Source organism: Camelus dromedarius, chromosome X, assembly GCF_036321535.1.
Source record: "Camelus dromedarius isolate mCamDro1 chromosome X, mCamDro1.pat, whole genome shotgun sequence".
Classification (NCBI taxonomy): Eukaryota; Metazoa; Chordata; class Mammalia; order Artiodactyla; family Camelidae; genus Camelus; species Camelus dromedarius.
The window spans coordinates 620,498-638,112 of record NC_087472.1 but is presented as its reverse complement, the minus strand read 5'-3'; the positions used below and the strand labels follow the sequence as shown (position 1 = coordinate 638,112).

General features: G+C 38.0%; 1 protein-coding gene across 2 annotated transcripts in view; it reads right to left on the bottom strand.

Annotated features, from left to right (window-relative positions):
• Positions 1–17,615, bottom strand: part of F8 (coagulation factor VIII) — a 100,233-nt gene that overhangs the window by 38,846 nt on the left and 43,772 nt on the right. For both annotated transcript variants that reach the window (XM_031445200.2, XM_031445202.2), the window contains 2 exons: positions 16,529–16,738; positions 5,762–8,564 (listed from right to left, as the gene is read on the bottom strand). In XM_031445200.2, coding sequence (XP_031301060.1) covers positions 5,762–8,564; positions 16,529–16,738 — 3,013 coding nt within the window. The remainder of the gene's footprint in view (positions 1–5,761; positions 8,565–16,528; positions 16,739–17,615) is intronic.

The window sequence follows — 17,615 nt, the reverse complement described above, 5'->3', positions numbered from 1 at the left end:
TAAATATGATTGTAAACTTATCTATTTCTCCATTTAATTCTGTCAAGTTTTGCTTTATGTATTTTAAAACTATATTGTTAGGTTTATACTAATTTAGGAATGTATGGCTGCCTATTGAATTGACTCTTTCATTATTGTAACATTTCCTCCTTATCTCTACAAACCTCTTGCTTTAAAGTCTTTTTCTACCTGAGTCCTTAGATTTTTAAGTGTGTCTCTTGTAAACAATATGTAGTTGGCATTAATTTTTAATCAAGTCTGACATTTTGATGTTTTAATTGGTATGTTTAATTCATCTACATTTACTTTTTAAAATATAGTTGGGGTTAAGTCTATCTGATTTTTAAAAAATTGAAGTATAGTTATTTACAACATCATATTAGTTTCAAGTGTACAACATAGCAACTCAACATTTTTATAGATTATACTCCATTTAAAGTCACCACAAAATAATAGCTATATTTCCCTGTGCTGTTCCATCATCCCTGTAGCCTACCCACATCCTGCCTCTCTCCCCTTCCTCTTCCCACTGGTAAACACCAGACTGTTCTCTATACCTGTGAATCTGTTTCTGTTTTGCATATTCATTCATTTGTTTTACTTTTCAGAATTCTACATATAAGTCATAACATACACTATTTTTCGTTCTCTGTCACTAAGCATAATACCATCTAGGTCCATCCATATTACTGGAAATGGAAGAATTTCATTCTTTTTATGATTGAATAATATTCCATTGTGTGTGTGTGTGTATGTGTGTGTGTATGTGTATATATATATATCACATCTTTTTAATCCAATAGCCTGTTGATGGACAGTTAAGTTGCTTTCATATCTTGGCTGTTGTAAATAGTGCTGCTATGAACATTGGGGTGCATGTATCTCTTTGAATTAGTGTTTTCATTTTCTTTGGCTATATACCCAGGATTAGAATAGACATTACCTCTTCAAATATTGCTTCTCCTCTTCTAGTCACTCTTCCCTTCTGAGATTTCAAATAAAAATAGGTTTGTCCTTCACACTCTATCCTCTATGTCTCTGTTTTGGTTATATGTTGCTGTATCACAAACTACCTCAAAACTTAGTGGCTTAAAACAGAAACCATTTTATTAAACTTGAGAATTCTGTTAAGTCAGGAATCCCAGCAGGGCTTGGCTAAGTAATAGTTTTGCTCTTCATGGTGTCTAATGTCACTCAGTGGCACCCAGTGGGCATCTGGGCTGGTATGGAGGGTCCAAAATGGCTTCATTCACATGTCTAGTGCCTTGGTGGAGAATGCTGGAAAGCTGGACTCGGTTGGGACTCTTGATCAGAGGGCCTATATGTCACGTTTCCAGTATGGCAGCACCAGGGTAGTCAGATTTCTTACATGGTGGCTGGATTTTTCCAGAGAAAGAATCCCAAGGGAACTAGATGTAAGTTGCATGATACTTTCTGACCTAGCCTCAGGAATCACATAGCATCACTTACACCACATCTACAGGTCACAAATTTCTGTTATATTCTATTGGTTTCAAATGAGTCATAATGCCAGCCCAGATCAAAAGGAGGGCAATTAGATTCTATCTTTTGAATAGGAGAGTGGCAAAGTCACATTGTACAAGAGCATATAAGACAGGATATATTGGCACATCCATCTTTGGAAAATACAGTTGGCTATGGTCTTTTATTATCTGTTTTCTATATTACATTAAGAAAATCTCTGCATGCTGCATTCTGTGTTATTTCTTTTTTTAATTTTTACTTTTTTATTGAGATATAGTCAGTTTACAATGTTGTGTATTTCTTTTAATTTATCTACTACTTCACCAATTCTTTCTTCATGATGCATAGGTGTTTTAATAACTGTATCTGATAATTCCTGGACCTGAAAATTGTATCTGGAAGATCTGTGAAAATAACCTGAGGCCTAGAATGTGAGTTTCTTCCACTATAGAGGTTTTATGTTTTCTTCTGTCAGATGTCTGCAGGCACTGCCAATCCAAGACTTCCTCAAATTATGATCAAGAATAGAGATTTCATGGACAACACAAATGACAGAAAACTGGGATGTAAGTTAATAAAGTGCAAGTTAACTAGTTTACCTGTCTTGAGGACGTAGCCCTTTGGGGACCTAGCTTAAAGTGGGCATGGTTTACATCTACTTTTACTCCCTTATCATCCCATCAAGTGTTATGTGAATGCTATTAATATGCTTATAACCTCCAAATTTATATCTTTAGCACAGACCTCTTTCTGGGATTCCAGATGCCTATCCAAGTGTCTGCTTGACATCTCAATTTGGATGTCTAATGGGCATCTCAAGTATATACAGAATTGACTGTTGAGTATTTTCTCCAATAAATTTGTTCTATATCAAGCCTTCCACATCTCATTAAATGTCACCATCATCCACCTGGTTGCTTAGGACAAAAATTAAAAATGTTCCCTGAGTCCTCTCTCACCATTCCCCCATATTCAGTCTAACAATCTCTGCTCATCTTCAAATTATACTCAACACCCTTCCATTTCTTTAATTTTCACAACCATCACTGTGTTCTGAAAAACTGCCTTCTCTTATCTGCATGACTGCAATAACCTCTTAACTGGTCTCCCTGCCTCCATTTTTGCCCGTGGAAGCTGTGTCACACAATTCCATTTAATTGGTATTCCCTGGAGTTTGGACATACATGAAAGACCTGCCCTTGCCTCTATACATTCATCATTCACTAATTCAATCAACAGATATTTATTTGAGCATCTGTTATGTACTAGGCACTGTTCAAGGTTTGGGGGATGTGCCATTGAACAAAATCTTCAAATTTTGTGCTCTCAGTGAGCTTACCGTCTAGTTGGGGAAGATATATAATAAACAAATAAATGTATAATATTTCAGGTGGTAGTAAGTGCATTGAGAAAGAGTGGCAGGAGATATATATTCAGGCAAAGGCTCACAGATAAAATGAAATTTGAGCAACAACCTGAAGGAAGTAATAGAATTAATATTAGGATATTAGGGGAGAGAATTCTAAGCACAGAACAGAAAATGCAAAGGCCTAGAGATAGGGGCATACTTGTTCCATTTGAGGAAGATCAATGCGGCCAGTGTGGCTGGAGAAGTGTGAGCAGAAAACAATGTTAGGAAATAAGGGCCGCGAAGTTTCAGAGGGTCAAATATCACAGACTTGAAGGGCGTGATGAGAGCTTTGGAATTTACTCAGGGTGAGATGGGAATCCACTGGGGTATTTGAGACAGAGAACTGTAATCAAAATTATAATTTGACAAATTATTTTAACTGTGGTGTTGGGAAAACACTGCATGAAGGCAAGGCTGGAAGTCAGAAGGCTAGTTAGGAGGCTATTATGATAATTTGGGTGAGAACTGATGAGGAGTTAGACCAGGATGGTAGCCACTGAGGTGGAGAGAAGTAGTTGGATTGAGTGTGTGTTTATTGATTTTATTATTTTAAATAGCTTTTTGTTATTATAGAGGCAGTACATATGTATTATAGAAAATTTGAAAATACAGAGAAACAACATTTTAAAATTAAAAACATTACATTCACAGCATCTAGAGTAACATTTTATTATGTATTCTCTTGTTGTTTTGTAACCTGTTTTTTCCCTTGCCAACCATCTCCAACTTTCCATTTCGCTACATTTTCATCTTATCCAATACTCAGTCCATTATCAAAATCTGGTTATTTTTGAAGTGATAGGCAACAAGATTCTTCAATGGATTAGATGTGGTCATGAGAGAGAAAGAGGAAAAGAGGAGTTAGGAATAACTTCAAGGTCTGGGGTCTGAGTAACTGAAAGGAAGGAAATGTCATTGACTTCCAATGGAAAAGGCTGGGCAAACAGCAGGCTCTGAGAAGGGAAGGGGCAGAAATTAAGAGTCTAATTGTGTACCTGTTAAGATAAGGAATTGATATGCAAATCTCAAGTTCAAGGGAGAGTACTAGGATGGAGGTATACAACTGGAAATTGTATGCATATAGATAGTATGTAAAACTATAAGAGTAAATTAGGTCATCACAAGGTTGAGTGTAAACAGAAAAGAGGAGGGTTAAGAGAGAACTATACCTAGGACACTCTAATTTTTAAAGGTTAGGGAGATGAAGAACCAGCAAAGTTGACAAAGGAAGATTGGCAGTGAATTTAGTAGAAAAATGTGGCATCAGAGAGACCAAGTGAGACCATGTATCAAGGGCGGGGTAATCAGGTATCAAATACAACTGAGAGTTAAACTAAGATGAGGAGTGAGAATTAGTAATGTAAACATCAGCAAGTGACCTTGAAAATGTAGTTTTCGTGGAAAAATGGAGATAAAAGCCTCTTTGGAGTGGCTTAAAGAAAAAATGAGAGGAAAAGAAGCAAAAGCAGCAAGGAGGAAAAATGATCTTTAAATGTTTTCTGAAAATATAAGGGGATAAACAATAGCATGATTGATTCTGATGAGACTAACTCAGTGGAGAGGGAGAAACAGATGATGTAAGAGGGGAAAAGGGAATTGTTGAAGCAATGTTTTTTATGAGGGGAGAAAAGATGGGATCAAGTGGAAAACCTGAGTGGTTGGCCTTAGGAGCACAGAGAGTCCATTTACTGTCGTAAGCATGACGACACTATATAGGTACAGATGTCAATAAATGCGGTGCTGGAAGGCTGCTGAGCTTCATTGCACAGCATCAGCTAGGAGTAAGAAGGGTTGTTGGAGCTTTAATGAAAAAGCAGAAAATGTAAGCTACAGGTCTGGGAGAGTGGGAAAGACAGGGGAAATATTCTGCTGCTGCTGTACAGCAATGAGAGCTCACTTGTGGCAGAAAACAGGCAGAAAGCAAGGTCAGAAATTGACAACGAGTAATGAAGAGGGCATCTACCCTTCCTGTAGGAACTATATTATCTGACCATTCATCTCTGCCACCTCATGTCCCTCCCCCATACCCTACACTTCTTTACTGTACTCCATTCATGTTGGTCCTTTTTTATTCCTCAAAGATGCTAAACTTGCTTCATTCTCAGGGCTTTTGCATTTCTTGTTCCCTTTATCTGGCAACATCTACTCTCAGAGCTCTGTTAGCTGACCTCTTATCATTTAGGTCTCAACTCCACAAAGAGAATTTCTCTGACCAGCACAGGCAAATAACCATATTATTCGATTCTGCCTTCTGAGCAGCACCATCCCTTTATTTAGTCAACATTCCCTTATTTAGTTTTCTACTAGTTTATCATCTCTTGCCCATCCTGATAGAATATAAGCACCTACTTTACTGCTCTCCAGTGCCTATGAAATTGTCTGCTATATGGTTGGTGCTCAATAAATATTTGTTGACTGATTGACTCTCTTTATGTTTATCTTCCAAATTTCTCTGTACTTTCTCTTCCCTGTCCAACCTCCATCTGCTCCCCTAAGAATCAAATTCTCCCACTTTGCCCTCTGGATCCCCAGTACTATGGAAAACAACTTCCCCTGTATCCTCAGCCTCTTTACCACACACTTCACTTCTTCCTGATGCCTCTCTCAGGGCTTGCTCATGGGACTTATCCTGCAGCTCATAAGGCTGATAGGTGAGGCTGACTTTATTCCTGCTCCCCATTGTTGCTTCTTGACTCTGACTCCTCTACCCTTTTGTAAGCCCCACTTTTTTTTTTCAGTTTCCTCTATTCTTCAATGACCTCTGGAGTCTCACTGCTGCAGACTCATGTCTTTCTTATTGTTTTAGTACGTGGTAAAGACAAAGGTGACAATAGTAGGACAAAGGAACAACCAATGTAGCCATACCTGTTTCTCAGTGCATCGGGGGATGCACTCATCCCATAATCCCAGAGCCGCTCCACTGCAGCAATAAAATAGTGTCGTGTTCTCTTTTGAAAGCTGCGGGGGCCTTGATTTTCATCCTCATCATAAATGTCAAAATCTTCTCTCTTTGTTTCAATCAAGACAGTATCATCATAGTCAATCTTGTCTTCCTCTGGCTGAAAAGTAGTAAAGGTTATTTCCCTTTGATGGCGTTTCAAGACTAGTGGCTTTTGAGAGCACAACCTTCCAGTCCCTCCTTGCTTTACCCAGGTGGCTTCTCTTTGGGGATTATCTTGTCCTTCATTTATTGCTGCTGTTGAATGTTTGTTTTCAAAAGGGTCCAGGGGAAAAATTGTGTCTTTTATCTTTAAAGCTGTGCTTTTTTCTGATTTCTCTAGGGACTTCCACTCTTCTTTTGGTACCAGAGTAGTATATTGTTTATCCCAAGCAAGGGAGCCCAGCAGCTTGGAGGGAGTCTTTTCAGAGCTTTCTGTTGCCCATTTCAGAAAGGGCATTTTTCTGGGTTTATTTACTTTATCCAATTTAACAAGTCCCTGTGTTTTCTTAAGGAAGATCTCTTCCCTAAGTTCCGGGTGGGCAGGAGAATCATTGCTAGTTTTCGTAGGGAAAAAGTCTTCCTCATGAACTTTAATTTTAGGAAGAAATTCAGCTTTGCCAGATGCTCTAGACAAGGCTGGTTTCAAAACAATAGTGCTGTCAAATTTCTTGTACAGGAGTGGGTTTGTGATGTTTTTCCATAGGGTACTGATTTTTCCTTGACCTCTGATCATTTCCAACATTAGGAAGGCTAAAGAATGGTTATTTCTTTTGGCTTCTTGTAAGAAGTGACTGCTTTTGTGGACCCCAGAACTCCTTTTCCCAAAGGTATAACTACAGGCTGATGCTAGATGAGACAAGTTGTATTGGGATGGGATCTTGATCAGATCTGTAGGTCTAATTGATGGAAATGCTGATACCTTTGCAATGGGGAATGCGGAGCCATTTGTTTGAATGATGCCATGACAATCTGATAAGAAGGGCTGAGTAATGGCCCTTGTCTCCTTCTTGTTGTCTTCTACCTGGGTCAAATATTTCATGTTTTTGGGCCACTGAGTTGAGCGGTCATTCAGAATTACCCCTCTTTCAATCTTTATTTCTTCCAGTGGGAGTCTGAATTGTTTCAAATCCCGCTTACCACGCTGAGCGATAACATTCCACTGACTTGGATTTGGAGAGATACTTGTGGTGCTTGGATACTTCTCTACCATTTTCTTTGTTTGATTTTCCAAGTCTTCCAAGGTTGCTTCCTCCCTTATTATTGAGAAATGGGCCATGTGAATCCCTGATCTTTTTGCTGAATCATTTAATAACTTGGTGTCTTGAAGTACTGAAGTGTATCTCCCCTCCTCTAAACTTTTGCTTAGTACAAAAAGGTTCTTCAGAAAGTTCTTAGTTTCACTCACTGGAGACACCTGAGGCAAAAGTACATTATCTTGGATTAATTTTTCTTTCCTTTCTATCTCTTCCTGAGATATTTTTTCTTGATTGTGTGTATCATTTTCTTGGACATTAGCCACATTAGTAAGAAGTATGCTTTTGCCGTTTGGATGTTCTGCATCTAGTGGCACAGGGTGGACCATTTCCATATTTTTTGATGGAATAGTTTTATTTGACACATAATTTAGTCCCAAAGCTGTAGTATTTTTGTCCATAGATGTTTCATCATGAATTAAAGAATTCACTTCTTGAAACTCAGTATTACTTTCTAATATAACACCTTCCCGGACTGATGTGCTATTGTCAATTAATAATGTCGGGTCATCAATGTGAATCTTTCTGTTAGTTGTTGAGTTAATTGATGCCTTGTTTGTCTTTACCAAAGAGATATTAACTTTAAATAAAGCATCATCTTTGGTCAATGAAGCAGGTCCACGAACTCTTTCCTCTTTAACTAACCTATCACTCTCCATTGATAATACGTTTTCTCCCAGTGAACTTTCTTGACTATTCATTAAAGCTGCTTTTGACAACTTGGAATCATTATCTTCTTCACTGAAGGCCAAAGTTACCCCAGACCCAACAAAGTGAGATGAATTTTTACCAAATACAATGGTGCCTAATTGACTACTAAAACGAACTGGTGTATTTGGGGGTTTTAAGGAAGCTGTCTTTTCAGTATCTGTCAAGAACTTGCCTGATGGAATTGTTGGTGAAGTCATTAAATTTTTTGATGAACTAGAAATGTTAAAATCAAGTTTCTTCAACTCTGCTGTTACGGTTGTCCCTAAATTCTCATTTAATGATAGTTCTGGCTCAGAAGTAAATACTCTTTCCCCACTGTGATGGAGCTTTAGGATGAGATGTGCCACTTCAGATGGGCCCTTATTTCTTTCTATTGCTCCAGGTAAATGATTATCAGTCCCATTTCTGGCTTCTTGGAGATCAGATAAGGATAATCCATGTGGAGTAGGATTCTGTCCCAAGAGCATCAATAAATCACTAGAGACCTGTGTTCTCTCTCCAGATTGAGGGTCAATCTCCTCTATGTCATTTTCTGGAGTTGTGGTGGCTTTCAATTGCTTTTGCCTAGTGCTAGGGTGCCTTGAATTCTGGGAGAAGCTTCTGGGTTCAATGACATTGTTTTCATTCAATAAGAAGGTTGGAATATCTTCATATGTGTTGTCATAATAATCACCAGTGTTCCTGTCACAACTGTCAACCTTCAGTAAGGCTGTCATGCCTCTGTTCCGAAAGTCTGAGTTGTGGCACCCCAGAACCCACAGACCTGGAGATGAGGAAGAATAAGACTCTGGTTACTCAATACCTAGGTTGTAAGCAAGATCTGTGTTAGACGTTCTCTTCTATTCCCAGATAAATGAAAAAATTTCTAGTCAGTACCATCATATTGCAGGTTGTTAGGTTAAATCCCTGACACATGTAACAACACTCAAACAATGGCAGTAAAAGTGGTTTTTGCATTGCTGCTGTTGTGATATATGTTTGTGACCACAAGAAAAGGCTGTGATTCAAAACGAATATATTGGCATAAAATAGAGAAATGTAATTAACATACACAATAATGAAGAGTCTTAATAGTCACACAGAACACTTTGATGATGACGATGACTTAATCTGGAAACTTTATATAGGCTAGTTGTTATTGCTGTATAACACAGTGGTGCAGGTTCTACCATAAGCTTGCCTGTGTTCAAATCATAGTTCTACGAGTTACCAGCTGTGTGACTTTAAGCAAGTCAGTTGAGCTTTCTGAGCTCTAATTTTCTAATTTGTAAATGAGGCTAACAGTATCTAATAATGCATTCAAATCACATAACACAATGCCTAACCTCCATTGTGGCCAATTTGTAGGATAAGTAAGGATACAAATAATATAAAATCCCACCATAATGCAAGTGAAATATTTCTACTATGAACAGGATTACCTGAGTGAAGGAATCTCATGGTGGTAAAGTAGATGCATAAGCTAAGTGAAAAAAATATACCTACCCATCAGCTACCTCAACAGCCTCATAAACTCACACAATATTTGCAAGCAAAATTTTAACTGAATACCCTGTATTTTATGTGCAGCCAAATAATCAATGAAATGGGAAATGAGAATAAAGAAATTTTCTAATATACAAGGATTCAAAAAATCTACCTCTAGTGCAGCCATTCTCAGGAAGTGACTAGAGGATGTTTTCTACCAAAATAAAGGAGTACATTACAAAATAGGAAGACAAGGAGTATAAGAACCCAATTTCATGATATTTGAAGCATATTTTTGATGGTATAAACCCACATTGGCTCAGCGTAGTCCAGGACTGAGCTGGAATGAGTAATTTAAATCCAGTTTTTGACTCTAAAATTCCACTGTTATAGCTTAAATAAAACAAATACTTCCTTTTCCTGAGGAAGACAGTAACTGGGTGAGAAAAGGAAAAATGAAAATCCCATGAACAGATTTGGAGTGGCATCTGCCATACTCTGAGGAGGGCCTGGGATTGGGAATAGTGATCAAGAGGAACCTTAGTTATATCTGTACTAGTTGAATTTTTGTAATGAGAACATCTTTTTGTATTATGTGTGAATAAAGATAAATTTTAAAATTATACTAATTAATTAATAAATCTCAATCCAAGAGCTTAAAGAAGACTTGATTCTTTGATGAAACTCAATAAAATAAAAACCAAATAAAAATTAGAAATTCCACATATATACAGTTGAAATAAGAAAGGAGACATTATCACAGATGCAAAGAAAATTAAATTATAATTCCCTTGGAGACACTTCAGCTGCCAGTCTCCTACTCCAACTTGTGACACAGACATAAGATGACTTGGCCAGTGCTACAAATATACAGATCAGTCTCTGGCCTCAGTGATATAACCAGGGCTTTCAGTGAACCAATTAATTTTTAGGCTGTTATTCAATCCTGGAACCAGTTTTTATTGAGGTATAGTTGCTGTACAATAGTATACAAGTTACAGGTGTACAATGTGGTGATTCACAATGTTTAAAGGTTATACTCCACTTACAGTTATTATAAAATACTGGCTATATTCCCTGTGTTGTGCACTATGTACTTGTAGCTTATTTATTTTATACCTAATAGTTTGTACCTCTTGCTCCTCTACCTCTAACTTGTCCCTCCCCCTTCCCTCTCCCCACTGGTAGCCACTTGTTTGTTCTCTATATATGTGAATCTGTTTTAGTTTTGTTATAGTCATTTATTAATTTTTGTAGATTCCACATATAGGTCATATCATATAGTATTTATCTTTCACTTTTTATGACTGAGTACTATTCCACACCACTTTTTGTTTATCTATTCATCTGTTGTTGGACACTTAGGTTGTTTCCATACCTTGGCTATTGTAAATAATGCTGCTGTGAACATTAGGATGTACATATGTATCTTTTCAAATTAGAGTTATCATTTTTTTTCAGGCAAATACCCAGTAGTGGAACTGCTGGGTCATATAGTAGTTCTATTTTTAGTTTTTTGAGAAAGCTCCATACTGTTTTCCACAGTGGCTGCACCAATTTACATTCCCACCAACAGTGTAGGAGGGGTCCCTTTTACCCATATCCTTGCAAAAATTTGTTATTTGTGCTCTTTTCGATAATGGCCATTCTGGCAGGTGTGAGGTGATATCTCATTGTGGTTTTGATTTGCATTTCTCTGATGATTAAACTGTTGAGCATCTTTTCATGTGCCTGTTGGCTATCTGTGTGTATTTGGAAAAATATCTATTCAGGTCTTTGCCCATTTTTTAATTGAGTTGCCTGTTTGTTGTTGTTGTTGTTGTATGAGCTGTTTATATATTTTGAATATTAACCCCTTGTTGGTCATATCATTTGCAAGTATTTTCTCCCATTCAGCAGGTTGTCTTTTTTGTCAATGGTTTCCTTTGTTGTTCAAAAGCCTTTAAGTTTAATTAGGTTCCGTTTGTTTATTTCTGCTTTTATTTCCTTTGCTTTAGGAGACAGATTCAAAAAAATATTGCTGTAATTTATGTCAAAGAGTGTCTGCCTATGTTTGCCTCTAAGGAGTTTTATAGTATTTGGTCTTATATTTATGTCTTTAATCCATTTTGACTTTATTTTTGTATGTGATGTTAGAAAATGATCTATTTCCATTCTTTTTACATGAAGCTGTCCAGTGTTTCAGCACCACTTATTGAAGAGACTGTCTTTTCTCCATTGTATTTTCTTGCCTCCTTTGTCATAGATTAATTGACCATAAGTGCATTAGTTTATTTCTGAGCTCCCTAGTCTGTTCCATTGATCTATATGTCTGTTTTTGCACCAGTATCATATACTTTTGATTACTGTAGCTCTGTAGTATTGTCTGAAGTCAGGGAGCCTGATTCCTCCAGCTCTGTTCTTCTTTCTCAAGATTGTTTTGGCTATTTGGGGTCCTTTGTGTTTCCATAAGAATTTTTAAGTTATTTATTCTAGTTCTGTGAAAAATGCAATTGGTATTTTGATAGGGATTGCATTGAATCTGTAGATTGCCTTGAACAGTGTGGTCATTTTAACAATACTAATTCTTCCAATCCATGAATACAGTATATCTTTCCATCTGTTTTTGTGTCATTTTCCATCTCTTTCATCAGTGTCTTATAATTTTCTGAGTACAGGTCTTTTACCTCCTAAGGTAGGTTTGTTCCTAGGTATTTTATTCTTTTTGATGCAATTGTAAACGGGATTGTTTCCTTAGTTTCTCTTTCTGATAGTTTGTTGTTAGTGTACAGAAATGCAACAGATTTTCTGTATATTAATTCTGTATCTTGCAACTTTATCAAATTCACTGATGAGGTCTAGTAATTTTTTGCTGGTGTCTTTAGGATTTTTTATGTATAGTATCATGTCATCTGCATACAGTTACAGTTTTACTTCTTCTTTTCCAATTTGGATTCCTTTTATTTCCTTTTCTTCTCAGACTGCTGTAGCTAGGATTTCCAAAACTATGTTGAATAAAAGTGGCGAGAGTGGGCATCCTTGTCTTGTTCTTAATCTTAGAATGCTTTCAGCTTTTCACCATTGAGTATGATGTTAACTGTGGGTTTGTCATAAATGGCCTTTATTATGTTGAGATATGTTCCATCTGTGCCCACTTTCTGGAGAGTTTCTGTCATAAATGGGTGTTGGATTTTATCAAAAGCTTTGTTGCATCTATTGAGATAATCATGTGGTTTTTCTTCTTCAACTTGTCAATGTGTTGTACCACATTAATTGATTTGAGGATATTGAAAAACCTTTGCATCCCAAAGATAAATCTCATTTTATCATGGTGTATGATCCTTTTAATGTCTTGTGGGATTTTATTTGGTAATATGTTGTTCAGGATTTTTGCATCTATGTTCATCAGTGTTATTGGCTTATAATTTTCTTTTTTGTTATATTTTTGTCTGGTTTCAGTATCACGGTGATGCTGGCTTCTTAGGATAAGTTTGGAAGCATCCCTTCCTCTAAAATTTTTTGGATTAGTTTGGGAAGGATAGGTTCTAACTCTTCTCTAAATGCTTAGTAGAATTCACCTGTGAAGTCAGCTGGTACTAGACTTTCATTTGTTGGGAGTTTTTAACTTATTGATTTAATTTCATTACTAGTGACTGGTATGTTCATATTTTCTATTTTATCCTGGTTTAGTCTTGGGAGATTGTACATTTCTAAAAATTTTTCCATTTCTTCTAGTTGTCCATTTTATTGGCATATGGTTGTTTGTAGTAGTCTCTTATGCTCCTTTGTATTTCTTTGGTGTTGGTAGTAACTTCTCTTTTCTCATTTCTGATTTTATTGTTTTGGACCTTCTCTCCCTCCCTTTTTTTTTGATGAATTTGGCTAAAGGTTTATCAATTTTGTTTCTCTTTTTGAAGAACTAGATTTTGATTTCTTTGATCTTTTCTACTGATTTTTAAAATCTTTATTTCTGCTCTGATCTTTATGATTTCCTTCCTTCTACTGACTTTGGGCTTTGTTCTTCTTTCTCTAGTTCCATTAGGTGGTAGGTTGGTTTGTTTATTTGAGTATTTTCTTGTTTCCTGAGGAAGCTTGTATCACTATAAATGTCCCTCTTAGAAGTGGTTTTGCTGTGTCCCATAGATTTTTTATCATTGTGTTTTCATTTTAGAGAAGTTTCTTTAACATTTGTTGGAAATCTAGTTTGGTGGTGCTGAATTCTTTCAGTTTTTACTTGTTTGTAAAGCTTTTGATTTCATCATCAAATCTGAATGAGAGTCTTGTAGGACAGAGTATTCCTGGTCGTAGGTTCTTCCCTTCCATTGCTTTAAATATATCGTGCCACTCTTTTCTGGCCTAGCACTTCTGTTGAAAAGTGAGTTGATAACTTTATGGGACTTCCCTTGTATGTTATTTGTTGCTTTTCCCTTGTTGCTTTTTAATACTGTATCTTTAATTTTTGCTATTTTAATTACAATGTATCATGATTCCTCTTTGGGATACTCCTGTATGGGACTCTCTGCACTTCCTGGACTTGGGTGACTGTTTGCTTTCCCAAGTTAGAGAAGTTTTCAGCTAATATATCTTAAATTATGTCCTCAGCCGCTTTCTACCTCTCCTCCTTCTGGGATCCTTATAATGTGAATATTAGTGGGCTTGATGTTGTCCTAGAGGTCTCTTAAATTGTCCTCATTTCTTTTCATTCTTTTTTTCTGTTTACCATCAGTGATTTTCACTACTCTGTCTTCCAGCTCACTGATCCATTCTTCTGAATTATTTAGTCTACTGTTGAGTCCTTCTAGTGTATTTTTTCATTTCCATTATTGTATTCTTCATCTCTGTTTGGTTTTTCTTTATATTTTCTAACCCTTTGTTAAAAACTTCTAACTTCTCTCTGTGTGCATCCATTCTTCTTCTGAGTTCTTTCATCATGTTTACGATCATTGCCCTGAATTCTTCCTTAGGTAGATTGGCTATCTCCACTTCACTTGGTTCTTCTTCTGGAGTTTTATCTTGTTCCTCTGTCTGGAACATATTCCTCTGTCACCTCATTTTGTCTCAGTTGCTGTTTATATTTTTATGTATGTGGTTGGTTAGTTACATTTCTCCCCTTGGAGAAGTGGCCCTTTGTAGGAGATGATTCATGTATCCCAGCAGTGAAGTCTCCTCTCATCACCAGAGCTATGTGCTCTAGGGGTTTGCCTTAAGAGAGCTGCATGGGTCTTTCTGTTGTGGTGGGCTGGCTAAGTGGGCAATCTGGTAGGCTTGGCTGACCCCTGGTCTGGTTGGTTGCCATGTCCTGCCTTGTGTAGAGGCTGCCAGCTGCTGGTTGGTGGGACTGGGTGATGAGGCGTACGACTGTGGAACTCCAGGGGTCTCAGAGCTAGTGCTGGGTTACTGGTTGGCAGAGTCAGGGTCCAGGAAACCCTTGGGCTGTTGCCCTCAGCTAGTGGGTAAAGCCAGGTCCTGAGGCAAGTGCTGGCTTACTGGCAGGCAGAACCTATCCTTGGGGTCCAGTTGCAGAGCTCAGGGGTCTCAGAACAGGTGTCAGATTGCTGGTAGGTGGGGCCAGTTCCTGACCAATTTGGCTGTGGGGCCTGGGGTGTCTTTTAGCTTGTGTTGGTTGGCTTGCTTGTGGGAGAGGCTTAGGCCCTGCTGGTCCCTGGCAGAGTCTGGCCTGCTGGTGGGTGGGCTGGGTCTGCATGTTGCAGGGCTGTGGTTTTCTTGTGGTTGGTGTCTGCCTACTGGTGGGTGAGGCTGGTCCCAAGCTTAGAGCAGGCTCCCTATTGGGTGGGGCCAAGGCCCAGGGGACTATGGGGATGATTTCTGCCCCTGGGTGAGTAGAGCTGGGACCCAGAGTCTCTGGCTGGAAGGCCCTGGGGTCTCAAGTGTAGTGCCTGTACACTGGTTTGTGGGGCATGTCCTTGATCGCCTGGTGGGCAGGGCCATGTCCAAGGGCAACTGTAGCCTCAGGGGTTCTTAAGGCAGCCTGTCTGATGGTGGGTAGGGCTCTGTCTGTACCCAGTTAGTTGCTTGGGCTGAGTTGTCCCAGAATTTGTGCCTATGGACCATTGGGCCAGGGCTGGACTGAGTCTTGGGGCTAATAAGCTAGAGAGAGGATTCCAAAATGGTGCTTTCCAGCACCACTGTCCATGTGCTAGAAGGAGTGCCAAAAATTAGCTGCCACCAGTGTCTATGTCCCCAGGGTGAGCTGCACTGGCCTCCTGCCTACCTTGTAGACTCTCTAGATCAGCAAGTGGATCTGACCCAGGCTCCTGTCAAATTACTGCTTCTTCCCTGTGTCTCAGAGTGGATGAGATTTTGTGTGCACCCTTTAAGAGTGAAGTCTCTATTTCCCTCAGCTCTCTGGGACTCCCAAAAGTAAGTCCTGCTGGCCTATAAAGCCAAATATTCTGGAAGCTCATATTCCTGGTGCAGGACACCCAGGCTGGGAAGACTGACATGGGGCTCAGAACTCTCACTCCTTTGGATAGTCTCTGCAGTTGTAATTATTCTCCCATTTCTGGGTCGCCCAGCTGAGTCTATGGGTCTTGACTGTATCACGACTCTGCTCCTACGCATCTCATTTGGTTCCTTCTTTATATCTCTAGTTGTAGAACATCTTTTCTGGTAGGTTCTGATCTTTTTCATTCATGGTTGTTCTACACATAGTTATGATTTTGGTGTGCCCATGAGAGGAGGTGAGCTCAGGGCCTTTGTACTCCATCATCTTGTGCTGTCTCCTATATCATATTTTTTAATCCATTCATCCTTTAATGGACATTTAGGTTGTTTCCACAGCTTAGCTACTGTGAATAAAGCTGCAAAAACATGGGAGTATAGATATCTCTTCAAGATCCTGACAGCCACGTTCGTCCTGAAGGCTTCAGAGTGGTTTTTAGGGTATGTGTCTTAAAGGAGATTATTATGACCTTCCCAAAGGCTTCTAGCTGGTATTTATCCAACAATACCAATGTTCACAAGGCACGTAGAAGTATATTTAGAGCCTACATGTTAATTGCATATATAAAAGTATATTTGCCACTATAATTCAGTAAACACACTTAAAATTTTGGCCCACAGTAAGTAAAGGAACATTTTAGAGCAAAGATTTTTAAGTTAAATACTTGATGTGGTGCTATCATTAAAATGCCTTGCAATTACCAAAATCACTTGAATCATTTAGTATTGACACAAATATGATCTAGAGGGCAAAAGACCATATGAATGTCTCATGAAGCAATCACAGCTGTTAGTAAAAGAATAATATAAATAACTAACCTGGGTTTTCCATTGACATGAAGACAGTTTCTCCTGAGAAGGGGAATAGGGTAAGTGTATCTTCATAGACCATTTTATGTTTGAAGGTATATCCAGAGAAGAAGACAGAGAGGAAGTCAGTCTGTGCCCCAACACTTAGAATGTACCAGTATGCCACCTCATGCAAACAAACTGACAACTGCAAGCTATCAAAAACATAGCCATTGATGCCTGCAAAAGAAATGGAGAATAAAAGTTTTTTAGCAGTATCTGGATTTATTATTTTGGATTGTCATGATATGATTAGAAATGATTATATGTTATGTCTGTTACTTTATTCCCAAGAAGAGATAACATTATACCTTCCAAAAACATAAATTATTAATACTTGATCAGCTAAGATCTAATCTCAAAGTGAAGAGAGTCATAAACCATCATGGTTATGATGGATTTAGATGCTATATGTTGGGGGGCAGTTTGATGAAGAGCTGGGCATTTGCATGGCCTCAAAATATCTCCCTACAAATTCCTGATTAGTTGCAAGGAGAAAAATGACAACTACACAGAGGAAAAAAACAGAAAAACTAAACTTGATCTGGTGATCAAAATTAGTATCTGCTCATGTTCCAAATTCAAGGAAACAGATTTCAAAGAAGTAGGACAACTAGATCCAGCTACAAAAGACAGCATTGATGGATACAACTGAAATATTGGCTGCCAGGTAGATAAATGTATTGTGTCAATGTATTACATAATGCATCAATGTTGAATTTTCTGAATTTCACAACTCTTTAGTTATGTAAGAGAATATCATTATTCATTGGAAATACACAATGAAGTATTAAGAGTTAAAGGGGCTAATAATTTCTACAACCTATTCCCAAATGGAAAATAAGTAATAAAAATAGATACATAAGGGAAAGAGAAATAAAGCAAACACAGCAAAATGTTAAAAATGAGTGAACCTGGATAAAGGGTATATGGGAGTTCTCTACTATCCTTGCAGCCTTTCTGTAAAATTTCAAGACAGTATGATACCTTCTAATCACAGACATGTACAGGTATCTCACTGTGGTTTTAATATGCATTTCCTTAATGATTAATCATA